The sequence below is a fragment of the Contarinia nasturtii genome, unplaced genomic scaffold (genome assembly GCF_009176525.2).
Source record: "Contarinia nasturtii isolate CC-2019 unplaced genomic scaffold, AAFC_CNas_1.1 Cnas_scaffold_928, whole genome shotgun sequence".
Taxonomy (NCBI): domain Eukaryota; kingdom Metazoa; phylum Arthropoda; class Insecta; order Diptera; family Cecidomyiidae; genus Contarinia; species Contarinia nasturtii.
Genome location: NW_022198275.1, coordinates 3159119 through 3182041, shown reverse-complemented (window position 1 = coordinate 3182041; position 22923 = coordinate 3159119). Strand labels below are relative to the sequence as shown.

Genomic DNA, 22923 nt, shown 5'->3' with positions numbered 1-22923 from the left:
CAGATGATACAGAAAATTGAGAAATTGAGTATTTGTAAATCGAAGAAGAAAAATTAATTATGTTTTTCTATTTTTTGCGATTTTCGACCAGAGAAAAAAGCAAGGAAAAAAGGCGGTATATGTAATTTAATATAAAATCAACCAACAACGAATCGAATTTACCATTTTTGAGATCTATGATCTCGTACGAACACTACAATACGAATATATTCAAATTGTAGTGTGTTTGATGACATAACTTCAATGTTTGAATAGATTATTTGTGCATTTCACATCTGATTGGTTTCAATGAAAATAAAATATTATACAAACCTTCGGTGAATATTTGAAGAGTATTTCATATAATTAGTGAATTTAAACATGTGTTTTCAAAATATTTTCATAATCAATTGATATTTACAAAAGACTTTATGAACCTGTTCATAATAATGGCCATGGATTTTTTCAAATTAGTTCAAGTATATAGAAGTTGTTCTAATATTCTACGTTCTTCAAATGTTTTCTTCAGTCTCAACAAAAGTTTCAAGACGAGTGCTATAAATTTAAGTTTTACAATTGTAAATTATATTGAAAAATGCAATGTATTTTCTGCTGGCGCTATATTTATTAAAATTTCATTTGAGTTGTAAGTTGTAACATTTTATCATTTAAAAAAACACTCTACATTAGAGAAATTTTTATAAAAATTCTTATTTTATCCAATTTACGAAAGAACAACGCGTTGCGTAGTAAATAATCCTAGAAATAAATGAATCTCAATGTTTTTAATAGACCATTTTTTTCAGACGGAATTGTTTTTCCGGATCAGTCGAGTTCAAGCTCAAGTCGTGATTCATTTTCAATAGGTATGAATTTGGACTCATACAATGAAGCCCTAAGTAATGGAATACAATATCCAAGTGCATGTCCATGCACTTATCCATGTAGCATTTCAAATGTCTGGCAATTCATTCGATTTTATTACATCAGAGCGTATGTTTTATATTAAAAGTATAATGCTTTTGTTAAATTCACATATAAAATACTATTCATATCAATGATTTAATCTATTTTAACGTTGATTTTTAGTGGAAGTTCATGTTTTTATCTTCTTGATGTGAACAGCCCCAGTACATTTACATCGACAGATCGCCAAGGAAAAATCAAATTCCTACTTCATGATTTTGCAGATAGAGTACAATTCAATGGCTCCGGTTCGATTATTATTATTTTTAGATGAGATTTTGAGAATGTTAAAATATCTCTTTCTCTAAAAATCAAAGGATGGATGGAACCAGTGGGAAAACAACTTGCAAATGCAATTGATGGCCTCGTAATTTTAGTTGATTATGGAACATTAAGCAGCTGTACGTATTCTCGAGTTGTATCGGAAATCGTTCCATCGATCGGATATTATTTGGCACAATTTATTTCGAATTTTTATCTTAATGTTAGTCAAATTGAATTGATTGGTTTTGGACTCGGTGCTCATATTTCCGGTTACACGGGTTGTGCTTTAAATGGCACCATCAATCGCATAACAGGTAATTTGATAATTATACGAAATAAATTTCGATGATAACAGTGAATATTAATTAGGCCTAGATCCAACCGCGGATAATTTCAATGGAGGCGGTTTGAATAAAAAGTGCGCCTCATTCGTGCAAGTATTACACACAGATACACAAAAATATGGAACCCAAAGTTTACTCGGACATGCAGACTTTTATGCAAGCAGATATAGTAATAACCAACCTGGATGCACGCATAATTTTTGTGACCATACCAAAGCAATCTATTACTATTTTGCTTCAACGTTTTCGCAATATGGATTTATTGGGAATGATTGTGATCAAGTATGCTCCTTCTCGAGTTGTACAAGTCGCTTTGGTCTGTATAATGACGGCAAAAGTGGTGATTTCTGCTTTGGTGTGGCCACTTGTTTTCCATATGCTCTTCAAACAATTACCACAAGCACAACATGTCCATATCCATTTTCATATCCATTACTTCCATCATACCCTCTTCCACCACCAATCGCACCACCAATTCCACCAAGACGAAAGAAAGGAAAACCACATCGCAGAAAACCAACACCATGCCCTCGTCGGTGCCGAAGCAAATACAGACGACATTGTGAATGTTATTCCAAAAGATAATTTAAAAAGAATACACATTAGAACAATTTCAGTTCCGAGCAACATCTCCGAGGCATATTTTGAATTCTCGATGCATGTATTTTTAAAATTGTATATTGATTCTTTTTAACTAAAGATAATCAGTAAATCATTCTTTATTACGATGTATACCAGAGGTTACAAACGGGAAAAAATCTTGAACAAAACTGGCGACTACGGTTTTTTTATAATCGTCGATCTTATAAAGTATGATTCTAGTACGAAGAATTTTAAATAATCATAAATGTATTTGAAATAAAGTGCTTTTAGTCTGTATTTATTTTTCTTTCAATTTCAAAGCGGTTTTATCATCTTTTATTATATATTTATATTTACGAAATTCCATTGGGTCGGTTAAAAGACTTCCTAGTGCATCTGTAAAAATGTCCGCAATCACATCTGGGATGTTTTCAATCTTTGCAGTTTCCGCAATTATTGGATTATTGGATTATTGGATTAAAACGGGGAGTGTCCTATTTAAACAGTAAATTTTAATATAGTTACTCGTTGCTCAAGTTTCATAACTTATTGCAAGACGCCCGTGTGTGTATTGAATACACGAGAATAGTCTTTTATCCAAAAATGTTTCTAAGGCATGGATTGTCATCGCATGCCCGTTTGAAAAACGTTACCAATTTGAATACACTCGGTGCATGAATCAAAGGGTAGGATCTCCAGCCCGTATGGTATCCAACATTGGACATCTATCTATGAGGTGGGCAGTGGTTTCCCCTTCTCCACCACACAGTCTACAGTCCGGGTCGTCTCTGAGATTTAGATTTCTCATATGAGAATTGACCCTGGCGTGCCCGGTAAGTAAACCAATTACCATCCGGAGTTCTTCCTTGGGCAATTTGGCTAATTCCACCGTGAGTTTCCGCAATTACTTTATAATATTTCTTGTGTTCCAGACCTAAGATATGCATTTCTTTTTTGCGAAATCCTTGGTTTAAATGGTGTTGAGTTTGAACTATTGTATCCACCATCATCTCGGTTTCTTTCGGCATTTTAATTGCACCAGAGATGAATTGCAATGCAAAATGTGCCTTTTTTATCCAAAAACGAAAAGAGAAGTAATGTCTAGTGTGATGTATGTGTCTTTGGTAGGTGTATGAAATTTACCTGCAAATCATACATGCGATTGTTGACTGCTACCTGCGGTATTCCAATAAAAGCCATGGTTGGATACTTAATGTTTAAAATTTGTTTATACAATGGTTCCACGCAGTTTTCATCGATACTGATACCAATTTCTTCGCCCAAAAATGGAAACGAATACCTATAACCTATTCAAAAAAAGAACTTCAGAGTCTTCAATTCTGTGGTACATAAAATCCAAGAATCTACCTGTTGCGTAAATAATAACGGTGAAATTTTGTTCTGTATCATCAATAAATTTTGCGCCGTTTGGCGTTAAGCACTTTACATCATCTTTATATGTGACAATTTGTTCATCTGTAGTTTTTAAGGAAATCTCATACGTTTCTGTGTCTTCTTCTGACATTCCATCTTGATCGCTACGTTGGCTGCATGTTACTTGATTAGCAACATTGATCAATTGGTCTAATATGTCATTTGAACTTGCTCCGCCACCAATAACCAAAACATTTTCACCTGTCACATTCAACATGTTCGTTCAAATAGATATAGATTATCATTTAACAAAGCATCTACAATTCAAAAATAATTGGCATTATATATAAAGGTATACCTTTAAATGCGTCAGCTCGACGATAATCATGACTATGAATAATTTTTCCATTGAATGTGTCGTTCCCTGGAATTTTTGGAATGTTTGGCGACGAAGCTACACCTGTGCAAACAAAAACAGCGTCGTATACTTCACTTTCGACAGTTTTGTTTTTGGCCAAATCCCTCAAAGTTAATATCCACTTTGTTCGCTGGATATTTGGGCTTTTAACTGGAGAAACCTTGATAACTGGATGATGACATTTTATATGCTCATTTAATTTGAAATAATCGGCATAAGAATTTAAGTATTCTAACACCAGTTTCTGTGTTGGATACGATGGCGTATTATTTGGATAAGAATATCCGGGAAACTCCATTGTTTGATATGGTGAATTCGTTCTGTTTGTACGTTGAATACATTACATCTCGGATTTAACAGAAGTTTTATTTTTGTTTTAGCTTACCTCAATCCCTGATACATTGGAGTGTGAATATTAATACCGTACTCGTCTTTTCCGATTTTATCTGTATAGAACCAGATCCCTCCAACAGCTTCGCCTTGTTCATAAACTGTCACATTATGTCCTTCATCGAGTGATCTCTTTGTAGCCGCAAGACCAGATGCACCGGCTCCAATAACTGCGATGTTTAAAATGCGTGTTTTCTTTTTACTATTTGAAGTAGAAGGCGCTGAATGTGAACTTAATATAGCCATAAACATAAATACTAAAATAATCCATTTTATCCTTGGCACTACCATCATTTTTAGCTTTTCAGACTTTTCCTAGCTTCAAAAAATAAATAAGTTATTGCTGTATAAAATAGATGTATTTAAATGTGAACTGACATGATATTTAAACTCACTTTTATCCGACGTTACACGTCGATGATTCAAATGGAATTATATTTGTTTTACGAAAATATTCCTATGTGATCGATTAAATAAATTTAAAATTGTTCTGTTATTTTGTCAATAACAAAGTTTGAAATACAGTACAGTAGAACCTCGATTATCCAAACCCAAAGATGAAGAATTGAAAGTAAATACAAGAGATACTTCCAACTGGTTAAAATGATTTTCTTTTTGTTGTATTATTTGTAGCTCTGAAGAAAGGTAAAATCGTTAATTAGATCGAAATCTTGATTTTGAATGAAAGCCTGTAGCTTAAAATAACAAAAAGACTGTTGTGTCCGTTCTTATCAACGTGAATAAAGCTTCTTACTGATTGCCTGAAAAAAACGCCACAAGCATATAGCACTTGATACATATTGGTCTATTCGTCGTTCGTAACTTCCTTCGTATATTCGTATATTAATTATATATGTAAACGTAAAGCGACTAAACAGGAAATTGCGGATTTTTCACTCGATACTATACATGTTCAACAGGAGCATAACAAAGGAATAAATTTTCTTTGAGATCTTAAAAAAACGTTTTTTAAAAAGGTTATTATTTGTGTTATTTTCTGTTCCGGATTTGTCATAAAATCCAAGATTTGTTAAATTTTGTCTAAGCAAGTTTAAAGGAATAATATGAAATAAATAATAGTACCTAAACGACATGACCAGCCATTCAAATAAAATGGAGTTGTGTATAAGAAAGGACGGCAAATCAGTATCCTCCAACATAATTGAACTGCCGTAGGATAAGACAAAATATAGCGAAATAATTTAATCAAATTTACCATATATTGACAAAATATTGCCATCCCAATGATGTATGTGAAGGCGGGACGTGTGATTAGGCTTCGCCAGTACATAAGATCCCCTGCAGCTCAGCTAGGACAGTGAAAAAATGAAGATATCATACCGGAATAGTAAATTTTATTTGGGGGCAATAGTAATGCACCCAAAAAAAAAATTCTGCTAATATTTCCATGGCAACGTATCCAATGAATCCATGAAAACGGATAGCGCCTTGAAGAATGATATTGTCAATGTATTCAGCATTTGAATTTTCACGAGTAAATTTATTTAAAAAGAAAACAGAATTGATTCGGTGTCTCCACTTAAACTGAAGGCACCGCAGTTTCAAATGAATTGGTTCGAATGGCCGTCTCCACTTTAAGTACATTTTATGTTCTTCAACATTTGTTTCGTAAATTTTTCTTAGGCCAACCAACTGATTGAAAAAGATTTAAACAATACTTTCTTTTTTATTTCTGTTGAACAAAACTCCACAATTCAAAATAAATTAAGTAATTTTCTTTTTATGCAGTGCGTTTTAGGTTAGTTAATATTTCGTTGAAGAGTCTATTGTAGTTTTCGTGAAGCGGTTCGTGATCGCCAGGCTTGTACTAAATTCCATGCAAAGAATATGGACATGCCGTGCACTTGTATGGCCACCAAAAAAAATGCGTACCAGATCAATGCGTATGGTTTACCCTTAAATGAGAACAAAAAAATATATTTCGAAATATTATTAGGACGAGTGAGTTATTGATAAAAAAAAAAAAAAACAAATCTTACCCTCCACACAAAAATCTTGGTGTCTTCAATGTCAGTCTGTTCGTCTAAGGTCATGTACTCGACAATGTCCGAAAAATAGTAAATTGCGCAATATAGAAGCGGCAGTAAAGCGGTAACAATTAAACCAATAATGTATTTTTTCATATCATTGACGCGATTGCCTTTGGCAGCTGACAATCCAATGAATGACACCAATATCGAGGTGCACCAAATGTATTCCCACCACAATGGTGCCGGCACTTGTAATTCCTCAATTTCCAATATGAAAATATCCAAACGATCTAAGATGTCTGCAGACAATTTTGCTAGCATTGCGAAAAAGAGCAAAAAGTGAAAGAATATGCAATATTTGAGCCGAGATTTGTTTAGGGCACTGTAACGAAAATTAAACGAAAAAAACGGATGTGATTAGTACACACAAATGAGGAAGACGAAAGAAAAAAAAATGCAACAGAGAGAGAGAGAGAAAAAGAGCACGCACAACTAAACAATGAAACATTCATTGCAATTTCGAATGCGCACACGGACCAAAATCATAATTCGCCTAGACACTACTTAAATCCGACAACAATAGATTGAGTGTAACACAAAAATAAACCAGAAACGGTGCACACTTTGTACGCATATACAAAGAAATAGTGTATCGAAATCGAAATTCGAAAATTCGACACCAAAATTCAACATATACACAGACACGCCATACACCCAGACACTCGTCTCGCGCATCAAAACCATTTTTTTTATTGATACATTAATTGATCGTTTGTCGAAATGGTTTCATATTACTTCTATTCTAGACAAATTTTACGAATAACTGACATTGAATTGTCGTAGACTTGAAAGAACCTTGAAACACACACTCACAATATTACGGTGAAAAGCGAAAGCATGAAATTATATGACAATGATTCACTGTATTTTTTTGATATGCACACATTTTCTCTTCATCACACACTATTTGAATTGTATCACTTGTTTTGATATTTCGAAATTAATTTCATAGCAAAAGTCACCTGATTTGGTAATGTGCAGCGACCCGTTGTCGATGCTCAAAATCAGCACCGTCTGTACCCGTTATCATTGGCCCACCTCGAGATGCCATCGCAAATAGATGCGCCGTTTGTTGATCAATCGAAAATTAAATCGAAATGATGAAGCAATTTGATTGAAATTTAATCAATTTTCGTTTTTCGTTTTGTAAAACACACGAAAAGTCAACAAAACAGTGAAAAGAAATGAAGAATTTTTTTTAGCGAAAGGCTGACATTGTACACATTCGTAAAGACTGGATGTAGACGTCACTTTCAACATACTAATGAATGTAGACGTCACTTTTTGGCTCGCACCCATGTACATGTTAATGTCAGTGATTCAGTTTTGACATTTTATTGGGCTACTTTGAATTCACTTTGAAGATTCGTTTGAAAATGTTGATTATTGCTTGTTTTCATCCTTCTAATTTGAGAAAAAAACCGGATTTTATATTATTTTGAATTAAGTTCATTTTTTATATGAATGAAAATATTATATAAATATTATCACATATTTAAAGAAAAAATTATATTGCTTACTCACATGTTTGCACCATCTGCCATCTATATGTCAAATGGAAAACTTATACAAAGCGATTCGAACTTTGAAGCTTTTCCAGTGCATTTTGGCACAGGGTGTCTCGCAAAGGTAGGATACGAACGATGATTTGAATGAATTCAGTTGCTATAATTTTAAAAAACGTTTCGTTCACCAAATTTTCCGAACTCGTCCGAACGTTGTTGCATTTCAGCTGACTGAAAAATTTCCAGCTACAATGTCTGGTTTATATAAATGCAATTTTGCTTTTGAAGTGAATTGAAAGACTATATTTTCATTTCATCAATTGCGTTTATTTAATTCTATCTTTTTTTGTTGTTTTTCGTCTTTTTTTTTTGATCTTTTCATAAATTTTTTTTTAGCATGGAATCTAATAAACAATTGATTAAAAGAAATTAAAAATGGTTTGTTTTTTTTTTTGCATAAACCATAAAATTTTACGCAAATTAAACATGAATTGCGAAAATTAATATGAATTTAAATTGAAAATAAAGTCTTTTCCTAATTGCGTGTTGGCAATCCATGTTGTATGATAAAAGTATGAATAAACATCTTGCGACAAATAAAATATGTCCATAAAGTCTTTGCACTAAATTCAGTCGTTCGCCATTCAAACAACAAACACACAATATTAAATTCATTTTTATTGGTATAAACCGTTATTCATAGGCTATCGAATAGCACATTCACTTCACACTGAACATTGTCTTCGATTTTTCTCAGTATGCGTCGAACCTTCAAAATCATGCTTTGGCGGACCGATTTGTCGATTTGTTTCAACTTTCTCTCAATCCATCCAACCAATTGTTGCTCGTTTCAAGTATTTTGAATCTTCGCCTATAAAATACATCCAAAAACAGACGAAAAATAATTAATTTGGTGTCTTTTTGTGAAGTTAAAAAGATGGTCGTTTTTTCACGGAAATGCTATTTTTTAACAAGTTATTAATAGAGGTTTAACCCAACGTTTCAACACTAAATTTTCGAATAATGGCTCTAAAACACCTTCCAAGGAAGATCCTAACATACAAACACCACTTTATCAAAGTTCGGTTTGTTGACGTCTCTAGCCTTATATAAAAGTGCCCCAACATAATCGATGCAAAAGAAACCACTTGCACTTGATTCGTGGTTCGATGTAGTGATGTGCATAGTGGTATAGCAAAATGATGAATTTTTCAGTGCAACATGCTATGAGGCGAATTGAACAGCCAATTTTTGACACTATTTGGAATTTTTTCGTTACCTATTTTGCTGATTCCCAATGATCGTGTCTAAATCTATTGTTTTGGGTCAAATTTGGATGTGCTGTAACCATAAGAATCGCCAAAAATGAACGTTTGCTTGACCAGTCGATTTTCGGTACTTGATGACAATTTTGAAGGGTTTGAGCATTTAAATTGGGAATACGACCGTACTTTTAGCTTTTTCTAGAATCCTCATTTCCATACCAAGTTAATGAAACACGATACATGGTTCGAAGACAGATTATTGGTTCATCCATAGACACATTCAGAATTTGTTTTGAACTTAGCTGTCCAAAACCATTTGGGACACTATTTAGCAAATCCAATTTGAACGTAATCGCGACATTTTTGTGCAAATTGTATTTGACAGTAGACTAGGAGTCCCGTTAAGTATCCTATGTGCATTAGTTGACATTCTTATTTTTGTTTATGTATCGCAATAAACGCCCAAATTTGATCCAAAGACTTTCTTTACATATGTTAACAGCAAAGAAACCCAATTTTATGTAGCAGAATTTTCTTGTATCTTACTGGTTAGTAACAACCTGAATGCACAAATAAATAATTCAAAACATGGTGTTTTTAATGCCATTTATATACATTTAACTGTAATGGATTTATGATTTTTTACTTTTATTTTTTTTTTATAACTAAACATACAGTTTTTTTCTTTCAATGACTGAACTCAATATAATAAAAAGCTGTTGTGATTTTTTGTAGAAGTCTTTTCTTGTACAAATTGCGTTCCTTAATTAAGATTTCAAATATTTGTTAAGTTCATTTGGAAAGTGGATGTGTAAAATCCACTGTACATTTTATTTAAAATTTCGGAATTCGAATTAAATTTTAACTCAATAGTACATCATTTCCTTCACGTACTTTCGTGGATTTTGGACGATAATTCAAAAATTGAATTATTTAATAAACGCTTCCGGTGGAATTTTGTTTTGCTTGTGAAGCTCGGTAAACGCATGACCAGCTCGTTGAAAGTCCCAATTTGTTTCCTCTAAACATCTGAAATTCAAAAGAGAACAAAAAATACCGAATTAGTTGTGTTTTATATGAATAATGAAATGAACAGATTTAATGGAAAAAACTTACTTCCGGCTCCATTCCAAATTCATTTGGCTGTGTTGTGCCATTGCTTCAATCATTTGAAGTTTGGTATTTTCATCTGGCGGTAGACTTGTGTTGAGTGCACTTGTAGGCGTTGGAACGACTGGTGGTTGACTGGGCCCAGTTGTTACAGGCACCGGAGCTATCGGTTTGAATGCTGTTTTTACTTGGGCCATTGTCAGATTCGTTATGTGCAATATGTCATTCTTTATGCAAAACCCTCCGTTTATCGGAACTATTATCATCGTACGATGAAACGAACGCAGATCATGCCGAACCGATACTGAGCTAGATTGCTTTTCACGAAATATACCAGTAACTGTAAGTGTGATGAGGGTTGGCTGTTGGACGAATGGTTAAACATTAGTATCAAGTAATTTCAGTAATTTGTGTCGTGTCTTTCATTCAAAACATACCGTGAATAGCGATAAATCAACAGCAAATGATTGCGAATCGTGTTCGGTTTTCGGAAGTTCCGATAAATATGAAACCACGGGTAAACGTCCAATTTTGAGCAAATTTTTTCGTTTCTCTGGATCTCTTACATACTTCAAATTTCGATTGTACGGCAAAAACTTCGTGATCCTGTAAAATATGACATTGTTCGTTAATATTTTTTTTTCTCTCGCTCAGTTTAATTTCTGTTTGTTCCAAATGTAATAACATTTTATACATACCGAAAATCTGGATTTGGGTGATAAGTGCAGGTTAATGAAAACATTGCATTTTCATGATAGGCATCCAACAACGGTTGTCGATTGTCTGAATCGAATATAACAAAGTATTGTTGAAGAAACTGACGCACAATATCAGCGCCAGATTGATCGACCAAAAATGATGCTTTGGCCGATGGCAATTGCGTCGTTTCTTCGGTTTCAACATCGAAACCGATTTGAGCGGGTAATTCAACGCCATCCTATGCAAATATGAAAAACGTTAAATATTAATGATTCATCTTAATCTTGATTGACTTAGGTAATGAAGGAGCAACCAAGTCTTACCAATTTTTGTAATTTCGGCAATCGTTTTCGTACTTCTCTGTATCAAAAATAGAATGAATACAATGAACGTTTGTAATAAATTGTTTACCCAATATTGGCGACGAAGACCATGATGACAAGATCACTCCATAATCAAAGTAAACATACAACAGTTTTTACAGCTGTACATTTTGGTTTGTGAATTGACTTGACACCCGCTTACTTAGTCGGCTCAGCGAAATATATATAAATATTTTTTTACAGTATAAATCAATTTTCTTGTTGTGTGTGCTTATCATTTAGATGAAAAATAATGTAGTTTAATTGATTGTTTATAATTTAAATGTGGTTTGCTAAGATTTTCGATTGGAATCCTCAACAATCGGTTCAAAATGACAGTTTTTAACAATATCAATGAATCATTTGATTGGAGTTTGTTTTCTCTGAACTATGCTCCTGCGTTCAAATTCCGAGGAATGTTTGTATCGAAAATGATATGAGAAAGGCATTTGGGATTTGATTAGTTTTCTTTTTTTTTGTTCTTGATTTGTAGTTTTTTTATTTTATTTTTATAAATCTTTTTTTTAGTGTTCAAACTTTTTTTTTTTTTTTTCTTTCTATTTTTTGAAGTTTTGTTTTGTATTTTGTTGTATGTGAAGAGTACAAGATTGATAACACTACAACGTGTGAACAAATTAATAGTATACTCATGAATAAAGTGAGAGATGTGTTTTAAAAGGTCGACACGAAACAAGCAATTCCAATGGTAAACATATTTCTTTCGGGGAATATTTTATCGTCGCTATCAGTTTTGGTAATTCATTTGCTTATTCAGCAAACTCTGTTACCAACCATTTTATCTTTTTCGATGAATAATGACCTGACTTTTACTCCTCTGTTCATTTCGACGTAAATATTAATAAGGTCAATCTTAGTGCTGCTCAACGTATTCCAAAATTACAATAATTCGAATGATCCATCAATCACCGTGATTGTCTCTTTGACATCACATTATTATCGGTCGTTCGATGGTAAATTGGTGTTCGATTCGATTTTGTAGAACAACACATACACATGTAAGCCGTATTCATTTTGATGTAGTAATACTCATTGATCGTTGCTGTTTCGCTTTCAACTTTTGCCATCGAATTACCCTTCAAACAACTGAATAGTAGTATGAACGGTAACACAATCATGACTGATACACACTAATCACTCTCAACAATTCTATACTCGTATTTTCAACGATGAAACGATTATTGATGTTATCAAACTTTACTGCGTGCACTTTGTTTTTTAGTTTTCGCTCTTATATTATTTCTCTTTTACTTTTTGAATTTTTTTTTTCTTTTTTTTTTTCTTTCTTTTTTAATTTCAATGAAAATCATGTCCAATCTCATATCATTATGAATCGTTTAACTTCTTCTTAAAATGAATGAATACCCGTACAAACTCGAATCAAACCATTAATCGAGGTCAATGTTGGTAATTTGATCTTTTTTGTGCTTGCACATTTTGAACCGATGTTGTTTTTCAAACAATTATTTATTTGTTGAGAAACAACTATGTCTCTTTCATTCGTTCATGTATTTTATGTTAAAAAAAACACACACATTTTAGGAACAATGAATTCATTTAAATTAGCTGTAAAGATCAAATCTTAAACACTATGAATGGCAGCTTTATCTAACCATATGCTTGAAAGAAATGGAAGTAAAATATAAATGACATTAGCATTGAGAATGTGTTAAAAGAATACCTGACGTAGATACTGTTGTCACGAAAACGATCGCATAATGGATTTCCTTTGAGTACTAAATCGATGATTTCCGAATTTTTCAATGGTTCCAAGGTCATCGCTGATTGAATCTAAACCAAACAAAATGAAATCATTATTAATACATATAAATATGAAATAATTTTCGCGTTGAAAACACGTTATAAATTTTCACTTTTTACTTACTTTATTGTTGGACAGGTATAAAATCTTCAAATTCGGCAATTTACTTAGTAATTTTTTTAACATTTCCAATGTGTTAATCTTGTTGCCGTCCAAATTTAGCGCCTCCAATTCAGCAATATTTTCGGTGATAATATCAGAAGCGGCGGAGAAAATTGGTGCCCGTGATAAACCACAGTAAATATCACGTAAATCGGCATCCAAATGGAATTGTGTTAGATCAAGTGCTTTTGTTACGGCATTATAACGTTTTGCCATTGCCAATTTCATGCGCTCGCGAACGGTTGGATCAATTTTAACCTGTGGACTGCCGTTACGTACTTTGATTATCAGTTTGAAACCATTTGGCATTTCAATGGTTCGATCAACATTCGCTAAAATTTTTGCCGTTTTGTAGTCATCTATGTAAAATATTACGGAATTGGATTCAACACTCCAATAATGTGGTATAAAAATCTCTGGTGAAAGGGCTTTGAGCAACGATTTCAATATAAAATCTTTGTCGTATTTGTTGCCATGCGGAATCTAGGTAAAAATTGATACGATTTAATTGGGAATTTTAAGCAAATCGCAAATGACATTATTTGTCACTTACAGTTACTTGAAACCATCCGGCACCAGTTTCGAATAGTTTCGTTTTATTTCTTGCCGATCCAGGAATTGGAGAATTGCGTCGACGAAATGTACTCGCTTTGCTTGGATCAAAATCAACCATTCTCTCGTCATCTTCCTCAATCAGTTGTGAACGCAACCCTTGTTCAACATTGCGACCTTTAAAATTCAATCTGCCCTGAGCAACGATCCCTGTTTTGAAACTCACACGACGGTTTCCACCCTTATTGTTGTTGTTTGGTTTTCGGACTGTGATGTCCGTTGGAATTCGATCACGGTCATCATGCTCTGGAATAAAAAAAAAAAGAATTCACGTTTATTAAAGGAACATGAAATACAAGAGAGTTTTAACATTATCAAAAAAAAGAATACAATTTTGTTTTACTCAATTGACACTGTTTACAAACAAATCCAACATTGCTATAATCTGATAGATGACAGCTGCAACAAAAAGTCGCATTCATGCTAGCCGTATAAATCATTATCGACGAAAAAATAATTAATTCGTGTTAATGCAATTTTTTGAATCATTTCGATTTTACGTCTCATTTGTTCAAGTGAAATTTGTCCACAACAAGTGTTGAACATGTTTTTATCATTTTCGCCTAATGACGTAAATGGTGACCTTTATTATTTTTTTTACAATCCTGTCATAAATTCACTGTATTTCAATACATTCGATTTTATCTTATGCAGTAATTAAATTATATTGTGAATTGAATAAAAGAAAAGCGATCTAAAAATGATGAAAACTGATTTGAAAAACGAGTTTTTAATTAGAATTCTAAAAATTCCACGAAAAAAATGTTGAAATGTGAAAGTTTCGTTGTGACAGCCAAAATGGCGCACTAGAGAGACGAAACAAAGGATTTTATTCATTTTTTCATGTTACAAAATCACTCAATTTACTAACCATCGTATTTATTGCCTTGATGTTTTTTACTCCAAATGTTGTTGCGTTTAAACTGTCTCGGCATTTTTGAAAACATAAATTACACTATTTTTTCAAAAGAATTTTGTGGAAAAAATGAACGCTGTTGCACGAATTGACGAAAATAGTACGTGTGATGCTTTGAACGTGTATGAATCAATTCATGTCGAAACACGAAAATACGCTTGAAGTTCCTTCGTTACATGCACTCAACTGTCAAACCGTAATCAAGTACTACAGTTTCGTGTCATTTGTATTTTTGTGCTGAATTGAAATAAACGAAAATTTTGTTTTTCGATTTGTAAACATTTGAATTGATTTCCAATTTTCATGAATTTTAACCATTTTTTATTTAGAAAATATTTCGTTATCGCAACGTAAAAAAAAACCCAATAATTTCAAATTTTCATGAAAAATGAATCATATTACAACGAACTTTACCATTACTGAACCCTGTGTACGATTCAGCAGACCAACTTCACGCTATTGTCACGGTGAACTGTCAGATTTTGTTCAACCCACAAAGTCGCGTGCTGTATCTCGAATATTCGTGTGCACTGTGTATTCTTTAGCTTAAAGTTGATTTTGAATCAAAGAAAAAATGTCTTCAATTAGTTTATTGAATCCAAAAGCAGAGACTGCTCGTGCAGCTCAAGCCTTGGCCATTAATATTTCGGCATCAAAAGGTTTACAAGATGTGATGAGGACCAATTTGGGACCAAAAGGAACAATGAAAATGTAAGTTACTGCGTTCGATGTGAATCACGCGATTTAAATTTGTACATCAAGTTTCCGTGGAAAATGGTTTGACTTCTGATGATTTACGATAAATTAACTTATAAGAAGTGATTTTTTCGGTGTGTCTGTGAATTTTTTGGTAAAGTTTTTTATATTTAAAAAACATGTGTATTCTAACCTAAAAATTCTCTGAAAAAAAAATGCCGATGACTCATAATATCGACGGGTGTAAATTTGTCGAAAAATATTTATAATTTTGAATATTTTTAGGTTGGTTTCGGGAGCCGGTGACATTAAAATCACAAAAGATGGTAATGTTTTGCTTCATGAAATGCAAATTCAACATCCAACTGCCTCACTCATTGCGCGTGCATCGACTGCACAAGACGATATGACCGGCGATGGTACGACCTCAACCGTATTGTTGATTGGTGAATTGTTGAAACAAGCCGATATTTTATTGACCGAAGGCGTACATCCACGTATCCTTACCGAAGGTTTTGATTTGGGCCGAAATAAGGCATTGGAAATTTTGGACACAATGAAAATTCCAATTGAAGTATGTGTTCAATTCAAATTCCATCAAAACTACTATCGATTTACAAAATTTAATTGTTTTTCCTTAGGCAACCAAAGAGAATTTGATCGATATTGCTCGAACATCGTTGCGTACAAAAGTTCATTCCGGATTGACCGATGTTTTGGCTGATGTGTGTGTCGATGCATTATTGTCCATCTATCAAAAGGGAAAACCAATTGATTTGCATATGGTTGAAATTATGGAAATGCAACATAAATTCTCGACCGAAACTCAATTGGTTCGCGGTATTGTTATGGATCATGGTTCACGTCATCCGGATATGCCAAAATCACTTGAAAATGCCTATATTTTGACGTGTAATGTATCGTTGGAATATGAAAAATCCGAAGTAACATCTGGACTATTCTATAAAACAGCTGAAGAGCGGGAAAAATTCTTGACCGCCGAACGTGATTTCATCGATCAACGTGTAAAGAAAATCATTGAATTGAAGAAAAAAGTGTGCGACGGTACAAACAAATCGTTTGTTGTGATCAATCAAAAAGGTATTGACCCATTCTCATTGGATATGCTGGCCAAGGAAGGTATTATGGCATTGCGTCGCGCAAAGCGTCGTAACATGGAACGTTTGACCTTGGCCTGTGGTGGTATTGCTTTGAACTCATTCGATGAAATGGATGAGTCACATCTTGGCTTTGCCGGCACTGTGTATGAACATGTTTTGGGTGAAAATAAATATACTTTTGTTGAGAACGTAAAGAATCCACAGTCGGTGACCATTTTGATAAAGGGCCAAAATCGCCACACAATCATGCAAGTTAAAGACGCCATTCGTGATGGTTTGCGTGCTATTAACAATGCCATCGAAGATGGTTGTTTGATTCCAGGCGCTGGAGCATTTGAAGTTCGTGCTTATAACCAATTGATGGTGTACAAAGACACTGTCAAAGGAAAGGCACGTCTTGGTGTTCAAGCATATGCTGCATCATTATTGGTGATTCCAAATACATTGACCGTCAATTCGGGCTATGATGTACAGGATACAATCGTTAAGCTACAAGAAGAGGATCGTTTGAGTCCAGATCCAATTGGTTTGGACATTACAACCGGTGAAGCGGCCAAACCCACCGATTTGGGTGTATACGATAATTATATTGTTAAAAAACAAATCCTCAACTCCTGCTCTGTCATTGCCAGTAACCTGCTGTTAGTTGACGAAATCATGAGAGCCGGAATGACAAGTCTTAAAGGATAAACATAAACAAATCTGTCTTACAAATTGCATTTTATGTCACTACAAAACAATGTCGGTATTCAACGCCATCGCAACATGCTTTGGACAATTAACACATTTAATTTCACAATGATCAAAAAAAAAAAATCGAAAACTATTTTGTCACGCAAACATTTGCTACTTAACATAACACAATAATTATCTTCAGGAGATTAAATAAAACACAATGGCTTTAAAATACTTGATTTCTTTTTATTGCATTTCTTTTGTAAATTTTATTAGCATTTTAACAACATTGTTGCATTCTTATGGCAAAATGTAAGTATCCATTAATTTATTATTGACTCGCTCTATGGAATAGTTCAAATACATCATATATATATGTACATTAGTTTTTTTTTTATTGTGCCAATTATTACATACTAATCAATAAAAAGAATAAACATTTTGTATGTTTCTTTGCAAAAGCTAAGTGTGACAAGTGTATGAGGCACGTTTTTCAGCCAAAATGATTAAAATCTTTAGATTTCTACAAGAAAAGCATTTCGACGACTCTTTTTTGCTAGTATTGTTGTTGTTCTTGTTGAATAATTCGTTATATGTTGATTTCCTAATTGAAAAATTTCAATTTCTTTTGAAAATGAATGACAAAGTGTCCGATTTATTAGTTTTCAAATGGACGGAATATTGGCAGCGTGGATGGATAATGTGTATCAGGTTTCAAGATAGACTCGGGCCATGTATTTGAAATGTCTGCGCTACTATTGTGCCTAAATGGATATGTTCCAATCGTTATTGGTAATTGAATTTTGATTTCTTTTTCCATCGATTTCGGTTCAATTATAAACTGTAAACGAATAAACAAAAACAAAAAAATATATTTATAAATATTTAAAATATTTCGTGATAATGATAAATTTATGGTATGACAAGGTCAACATACGAATACATCATATTTGATATCGATTAAATGGCATCCCTCGAGATTTGTCGGCGGTAGGGGTGGAACGTATATGCTTTCATTTTGCCATTTATCAGAACTGCCCGCACGAATTTTACCACGTGCTATGATTGCCAATTCACGTCTTTCTATTTGAACAATTTTCCCTCGTGCTAAATACTCTATCGTTTCGGTGAGCGCCGCTTTTGTACTTTTTATAGTAATTTTACTTTTATTTGACACATATGCTGACACCAATATACTTTCGCCGGGCACAAAACCACCACGATCCAATGTTACACTGCATTTTATAATACCACCGCCAACACATGATACACCGACACGATGTTCAACTTCACATTTGAATGGCTTCTACAAATTGAATACACAAACAAAAGTGCAAGTTATGAATTTAAATGGAAACTTATGAATATTAATAGATTCCATTCATAGAAATAGATTCTTGAAAATAAAAGGTCATTGGTAAACGTTATTCTTACGGCTAAAACCGGTTGTTCCAAATTCAAATCGATTGGATTCATAACTATAAATACTTGGTGATTTTTATGAATTAATCCAGATGGTTCGCGTAGAGCTGCTTTGCAATAGTACTGAAATTAAACCAAAATCAATTATTTTTCAATGAAAAATGTTACAAAAAACTTTTTTTCACTTGAATCGCTTAAAAAATGACAAAAATCAGAATCTTGGTGCTGAAAAGTAAAAAAAAACTATATAGAGAAGGAATTTTACATACTTGTATCCATCCAAAGCGACCTAAAAATGTTTTTCATTTAAATTATTAAATTTAAGTATTAATTATTTAACATTACCTAAAAATGTTGATGGTAAGCCCAATGGTAGACCAAGTTTAAATGGAAACGAATGTATGCCAGGCGATAGAACTGAGGGCCCTTGGTCTGGATCGCCTAACAACCGCATACGAAAATCGATATAGCTTTCTTTGTCATAAGTTCGCTCTTGACGTGCCGATCTCGAACGAACTACACCCTCGCCAATAACGTGAAAATGTAATCCAAGTGCGGGTGTATCGTCTTGTAGTTCTAACAAAACGCGACCCGCTAAAAATTGGCCAGGAAAGAATAGCAACGATGAATTATCAAATATAATTAAAAATTTCAACAATTTTCTCGGCATGTTGCCCGACTAGCTGCAATTTCAATTTAGGTAGAAGAATTTATCCGTCGAATATGCCACTTCTGATTTTCGCTATTTTTATATCGGCTGCTGTCCTGTAAAGTAAACTATAAACATTTCAAACATTGCATAAATAAATTCAACTGCAAACGTTGAGTTCAAAATTCAAATGGATTTTCAAAAATTTAAAATAGTTAAATTTGATTTTTCAGTGAAGTGAAATTTTTTCGCGGCTTTTTTCAATCTGTCTTTCCGTTTTATAATTAAATATTTTAAAGGTATTTATATATAGTGGAGTTCATTTGATTTGGTTTATAATTTTATTTTTAGACCAAAAATTCATTTTGCACAATAAAAGCAATTGAAATCACATTGTGCAGGCCTTTTGAATGGCAAAGCTATTGATTATGCAAATATTCTGAATGCCATCGCATGCACATTGAAATGATAGTTTTGAATAGTTTTAATCATCACATTTCACCGACGAAGGGAAGTGAGAAGTGAAATTCTGTCGAATTCGTTTCATTTATTAACTATTAATGCATTGATAGAGAATATGGAATGTCATTGACGCAATGCTCAGTTTATAAACATTTTCGATACACCACATATTGAATATATGTAAATGTGGTGTATATATACTCCACTATTGAGATGACAACAACCTGTGTTAGTTGGTGCAAATTGAAAATATGAAATGTGGAATTAAATAATATGCAATAAGATGATGTCATGCTGAACGTATGTTTCAACTATTGTGTCGATACTGATGGCGAATTGACATTTCTTATGAATTTTAACATGAAAACGGCAAATTAATACTGTACATCAATTCAATTTGTTTTGTATATATTGCACGCTCTCTGCGAGTGCTACAAGCAAAGCATATTAGATGCAGCCATATTGTAAGCCACTTTGGAACGGAAACTGTTATTTGACCAACTGACTGAGAGACAATTTAGCTCGACTTCATCTGAATGTGGTCCCAACTGTGTTTTACTTTGATAATTTTAAACTGAATCTATATGAGTGAGAGAGAGAGAGAGATGTTGGAAAATGTACTTCGGAGTTCATTATTATGCACATGCAATGATTCACCATTCATATAATGAATGTGCACTGATATTGTTGTGAATTACATAGGAGAGACAGAAAGAGAAAAAGCGGACCGTATAACGCCGTTGAAAACGTAAATTAAAATCAACGTAAAAACGTGCACCATATTATTTTGCACGGTTTACCATCATATAATAACATATATGCACGCACGCATTCGCTGTGTATGTGTGTTTCGTTCATGGTTTCAGCCAAACGGAAAGAGAAAACATGATGATAATTGGAGGAGATTGAACGCCCGTTGGTTGATTTTACCATTTGTGGTAACAAGTTTACCTCAATATTTATACTGTAATTTATTAATTTCATTCTTCATTTCTTTGTGACTGTTTTTGTTGTTGTTGTTGTTGCTGCTTAAAATGACATGAAGATTGTTTTTTCACAAGTTTAGTGTACTGCATCGATGATAATTTATGAGGGCCATATATACAAAAAAAATAATAATAAAACAGCGCTTGATTCGATCAACGCACACACAACAGCGTGAAATGTTCAACGTCTCTAATATGAATTATGCGTACCGTAGACTCCAACAAGACAACAACAAAAACACAACAGAAACAGTAAATATTACGAAAACTCATTCAGGCATTCAAGAAATGAAGAGCAGAAAAACGAAAATAAAAATCGTCACTGAAACAACTTGAAACATAACATTACCAAATTTAATATATACCAAATTTAATATATATTTCAATTGAACTCTTTATTTCACTCTCGTTTCAATCATCGCGTGATTCACTTTCGCTTTTACATCAACGCATTACGACGTCGAAAATGAAACTTTTCATTTATGGCAAAAAAGCGTCATAATGTGACAAAATCACTTTTTAAGATGATGATGCTTCAAAGAAAAAACTTGTAGAAACTGACCACTCCAAAAGCAATGCTTTTTTCATCGTCTTGAATGGAATGATATAGGAAGCGATGTTTGCTTCAACAAAAACGTGTATATATTTATGTACCGTCTTGGTTTCGGTCGATTTATGGACAATCAAGTAGCGACACTGTATATACTACTCCCAACCCACGGAAATTAATTTTATGTAGAGTAATTAGTGTATTCATTGAACGTTTGAATGAATTAAGTTGTTGACCATTTCCAGTGTTCCACACCGAATGGATTAAATATATTTTCTAATATCCTTGATGAATTCACCGAAATTGGCTATGACACCACATTTTAATCGGAATATTGACTGAATAGTTCGAACAAATGGTCAATCAGAATGAATCTGATGTGAGTTTCGTCATCATGTGTATGTTTTTTTTTCAACGTATAATTGTCTATGATGTTAACAAACAACAATTTGGTACACACACCTTCGGTACTGTTTTCAGCATTCGAGTAAAATTAAATAATATTGATATTATTCTCTCTGTGTTATTTTTTTCTCTTAAAACAGCAATTTACACATCATATTGATTGACACATATCTCTATAGATTGGAACACATACACTCGAACACATTAAATTTCAATATTAATTGTTTTTTTTTTTTCAATTGCCACCAATTGAACGGTGCACAACATGAAACTGACAAATTGAAAATACCACGAAAATTGCTAATTGAATTTCATTTGGATGACCACCGGAATTACAATTCGAAAATATCACAAAGAAATATGTAAATTATGTGGAATAAATAAAATGGAATCGCTGCTCAATCAAAATTGAATATGGAACGTAAAAAAGCGATCAAAACGATTTCAATATTTTCGACACAACATTGTGTTTTGCAAATGTTTATTCTATTATACGTTGTTATAATCGTCGCCGTCGTTGTGATTCAGCCTTTATTCAGTCATCAGCCTTTTATTTTTGATTAAGCACAAACATATATATACACTATGAGAATGGAAACGAGAAGAACGAACTGAAAAAAATTCAACAACAGCTACAAGTCATCAGACTGCAGCGGAACGCTCACAAATACTGAATAAACGATTTTGTATAGTCTCTTGTGTACTCTTGTTAGCATTAGTGGGAATGTATGTAGAAAAAAAACTGGTCTTGAAGTCTACCACACATAACCGACACACATTCATCTCACCTCGCGCTCAAACCTCTTGAATACACATTGCATATTTTATTTTATCTTTTTCATATCATTGTGTTATATTGTCTTTTTTTTCTGCGTTCGTTCGTTCGTTGAATCGTTCATAACTTCAAATCAACCAGGTTCCAATACAAACAACACAGTTGTATGTATACACACCTTGTGTATTGTTTGAATTGTATCTTTTTGTATATCTCAAATGCTGCTGCGGTTGCTGGTCATGGCTTACTATTTTCTTTTATCTCTTTTCTGTACGATGAACTGAATTGCATACATGTGTATATTGTGTATGTACTTTTTCGTCACTTTTATTTGTTTTTCGCCATGTCTTTGTCTGTATAGTCTTCTTACCTCATTCATAACGATTGTTTGTTGTTGTTACCG

General features: G+C 33.3%; 6 protein-coding genes across 15 annotated transcripts; 2 read left to right on the top strand and 4 right to left on the bottom strand.

Moving 5' to 3' along the window:
* Window positions 1-1090: 1090 nt before the first annotated feature.
* On the top strand, window positions 1091-2432 carry LOC116342992 (lipase member H-like). The gene is made up of 3 exons (XM_031770850.1): window positions 1091-1193; window positions 1263-1523; window positions 1579-2432. The coding sequence occupies exons 2-3, from the start codon at window positions 1268-1270 to the stop codon at window positions 2136-2138; spliced, it is 816 nt and encodes a 271-aa protein (XP_031626710.1). The 5' UTR covers window positions 1091-1193; window positions 1263-1267; the 3' UTR covers window positions 2139-2432.
* Window positions 2404-5495, bottom strand: LOC116342991 (senecionine N-oxygenase-like). 6 transcript variants are annotated; one of them, XM_031770845.1, is made up of 8 exons: window positions 5072-5494; window positions 4713-4952; window positions 4313-4636; window positions 3868-4247; window positions 3504-3770; window positions 3279-3442; window positions 3043-3202; window positions 2404-2591 (listed from the first exon to the last, which is right to left on the bottom strand). In XM_031770845.1, exons 3-8 carry the CDS (start codon window positions 4609-4611, stop codon window positions 2434-2436), a joined length of 1428 nt encoding a protein of 475 aa, XP_031626705.1. In that variant the 5' UTR covers window positions 4612-4636; window positions 4713-4952; window positions 5072-5494; the 3' UTR covers window positions 2404-2433. The 6 variants fall into 6 exon arrangements, with proteins under 6 accessions (XP_031626705.1, XP_031626706.1, XP_031626708.1 ...); XM_031770846.1 differs by having other exon boundaries at window positions 4713-5270; window positions 5401-5470; XM_031770848.1 differs by having other exon boundaries at window positions 4313-4632; window positions 4713-5495.
* A 476-nt stretch (window positions 5496-5971) lies between these two features.
* Window positions 5972-7620, bottom strand: LOC116342993 (protein jagunal). Its single transcript, XM_031770851.1, has 3 exons — window positions 7331-7620; window positions 6318-6690; window positions 5972-6233 (listed from the first exon to the last, which is right to left on the bottom strand). Exons 1-3 carry the CDS (start codon window positions 7417-7419, stop codon window positions 6102-6104), a joined length of 594 nt encoding a protein of 197 aa, XP_031626711.1. The 5' UTR covers window positions 7420-7620; the 3' UTR covers window positions 5972-6101.
* Window positions 7621-9929: 2309 nt separating this feature from the next.
* Window positions 9930-14912, bottom strand: LOC116342910 (nuclear RNA export factor 1). The gene is made up of 9 exons (XM_031770715.1): window positions 14735-14912; window positions 13805-14109; window positions 13213-13734; window positions 13009-13118; window positions 11271-11307; window positions 10947-11185; window positions 10686-10854; window positions 10255-10610; window positions 9930-10167 (listed from the first exon to the last, which is right to left on the bottom strand). Exons 1-9 carry the CDS (start codon window positions 14808-14810, stop codon window positions 10068-10070), a joined length of 1914 nt encoding a protein of 637 aa, XP_031626575.1. The 5' UTR covers window positions 14811-14912; the 3' UTR covers window positions 9930-10067.
* A 363-nt stretch (window positions 14913-15275) lies between these two features.
* LOC116342810 (T-complex protein 1 subunit zeta) lies at window positions 15276-17505 on the top strand. Its single transcript, XM_031770566.1, has 3 exons — window positions 15276-15490; window positions 15761-16049; window positions 16117-17505. Exons 1-3 carry the CDS (start codon window positions 15354-15356, stop codon window positions 17284-17286), a joined length of 1596 nt encoding a protein of 531 aa, XP_031626426.1. The 5' UTR covers window positions 15276-15353; the 3' UTR covers window positions 17287-17505.
* LOC116342811 (arrestin domain-containing protein 17) lies at window positions 17497-22408 on the bottom strand. 5 transcript variants are annotated; one of them, XM_031770567.1, is made up of 6 exons: window positions 21803-22408; window positions 19039-19470; window positions 18963-18982; window positions 18706-18816; window positions 18209-18577; window positions 17497-18112 (listed from the first exon to the last, which is right to left on the bottom strand). In XM_031770567.1, the coding sequence occupies exons 2-6, from the start codon at window positions 19361-19363 to the stop codon at window positions 17930-17932; spliced, it is 1008 nt and encodes a 335-aa protein (XP_031626427.1). In that variant the 5' UTR covers window positions 19364-19470; window positions 21803-22408; the 3' UTR covers window positions 17497-17929. The 5 variants fall into 5 exon arrangements, with proteins under 5 accessions (XP_031626427.1, XP_031626428.1, XP_031626429.1 ...); XM_031770568.1 differs by having other exon boundaries at window positions 19039-19458; XM_031770569.1 differs by having other exon boundaries at window positions 22241-22408.
* Between the last annotated feature and the right edge of the window lie 515 nt (window positions 22409-22923).

Coding starts and splice junctions, on each gene's coding strand:
- LOC116342992 (XM_031770850.1), top strand. CDS start 1,268: ATGGAACCAGTGGGAAAACAACTTGCAAATGCAATTGATGGCCTCGTA. Junction 1,524..1,578: donor CACCATCAATCGCATAACAG/GTAATTTGATAA, acceptor AATATTAATTAG/GCCTAGATCCAACCGCGGAT.
- LOC116342991 (XM_031770848.1), bottom strand. CDS start 4,611: ATGATGGTAGTGCCAAGGATAAAATGGATTATTTTAGTATTTATGTTT. Junction 4,248..4,312: donor CCAATGTATCAGGGATTGAG/GTAAGCTAAAAC, acceptor ACGTACAAACAG/AACGAATTCACCATATCAAA. Junction 2,592..3,042: donor ACACAAGAAATATTATAAAG/TAATTGCGGAAA, acceptor CCAATAATCCAA/TAATTGCGGAAACTGCAAAG.
- LOC116342993 (XM_031770851.1), bottom strand. CDS start 7,419: ATGGCATCTCGAGGTGGGCCAATGATAACGGGTACAGACGGTGCTGAT. Junction 6,691..7,330: donor GCTGCACATTACCAAATCAG/GTGACTTTTGCT, acceptor TTTTCGTTACAG/TGCCCTAAACAAATCTCGGC. Junction 6,234..6,317: donor CCAAGATTTTTGTGTGGAGG/GTAAGATTTGTT, acceptor TTCTCATTTAAG/GGTAAACCATACGCATTGAT.
- LOC116342910 (XM_031770715.1), bottom strand. CDS start 14,810: ATGTTTTCAAAAATGCCGAGACAGTTTAAACGCAACAACATTTGGAGT. Junction 11,186..11,270: donor TGCCGAAATTACAAAAATTG/GTAAGACTTGGT, acceptor ATATTTGCATAG/GATGGCGTTGAATTACCCGC. Junction 10,855..10,946: donor CACCCAAATCCAGATTTTCG/GTATGTATAAAA, acceptor CATATTTTACAG/GATCACGAAGTTTTTGCCGT.
- LOC116342810 (XM_031770566.1), top strand. CDS start 15,354: ATGTCTTCAATTAGTTTATTGAATCCAAAAGCAGAGACTGCTCGTGCA. Junction 15,491..15,760: donor CCAAAAGGAACAATGAAAAT/GTAAGTTACTGC, acceptor GAATATTTTTAG/GTTGGTTTCGGGAGCCGGTG. Junction 16,050..16,116: donor CAATGAAAATTCCAATTGAA/GTATGTGTTCAA, acceptor GTTTTTCCTTAG/GCAACCAAAGAGAATTTGAT.
- LOC116342811 (XM_031770567.1), bottom strand. CDS start 19,363: ATGCCGAGAAAATTGTTGAAATTTTTAATTATATTTGATAATTCATCG. Junction 18,983..19,038: donor CTTACCATCAACATTTTTAG/GTAATGTTAAAT, acceptor AAACATTTTTAG/GTCGCTTTGGATGGATACAA. Junction 18,578..18,705: donor TGGAACAACCGGTTTTAGCC/GTAAGAATAACG, acceptor TTCAATTTGTAG/AAGCCATTCAAATGTGAAGT.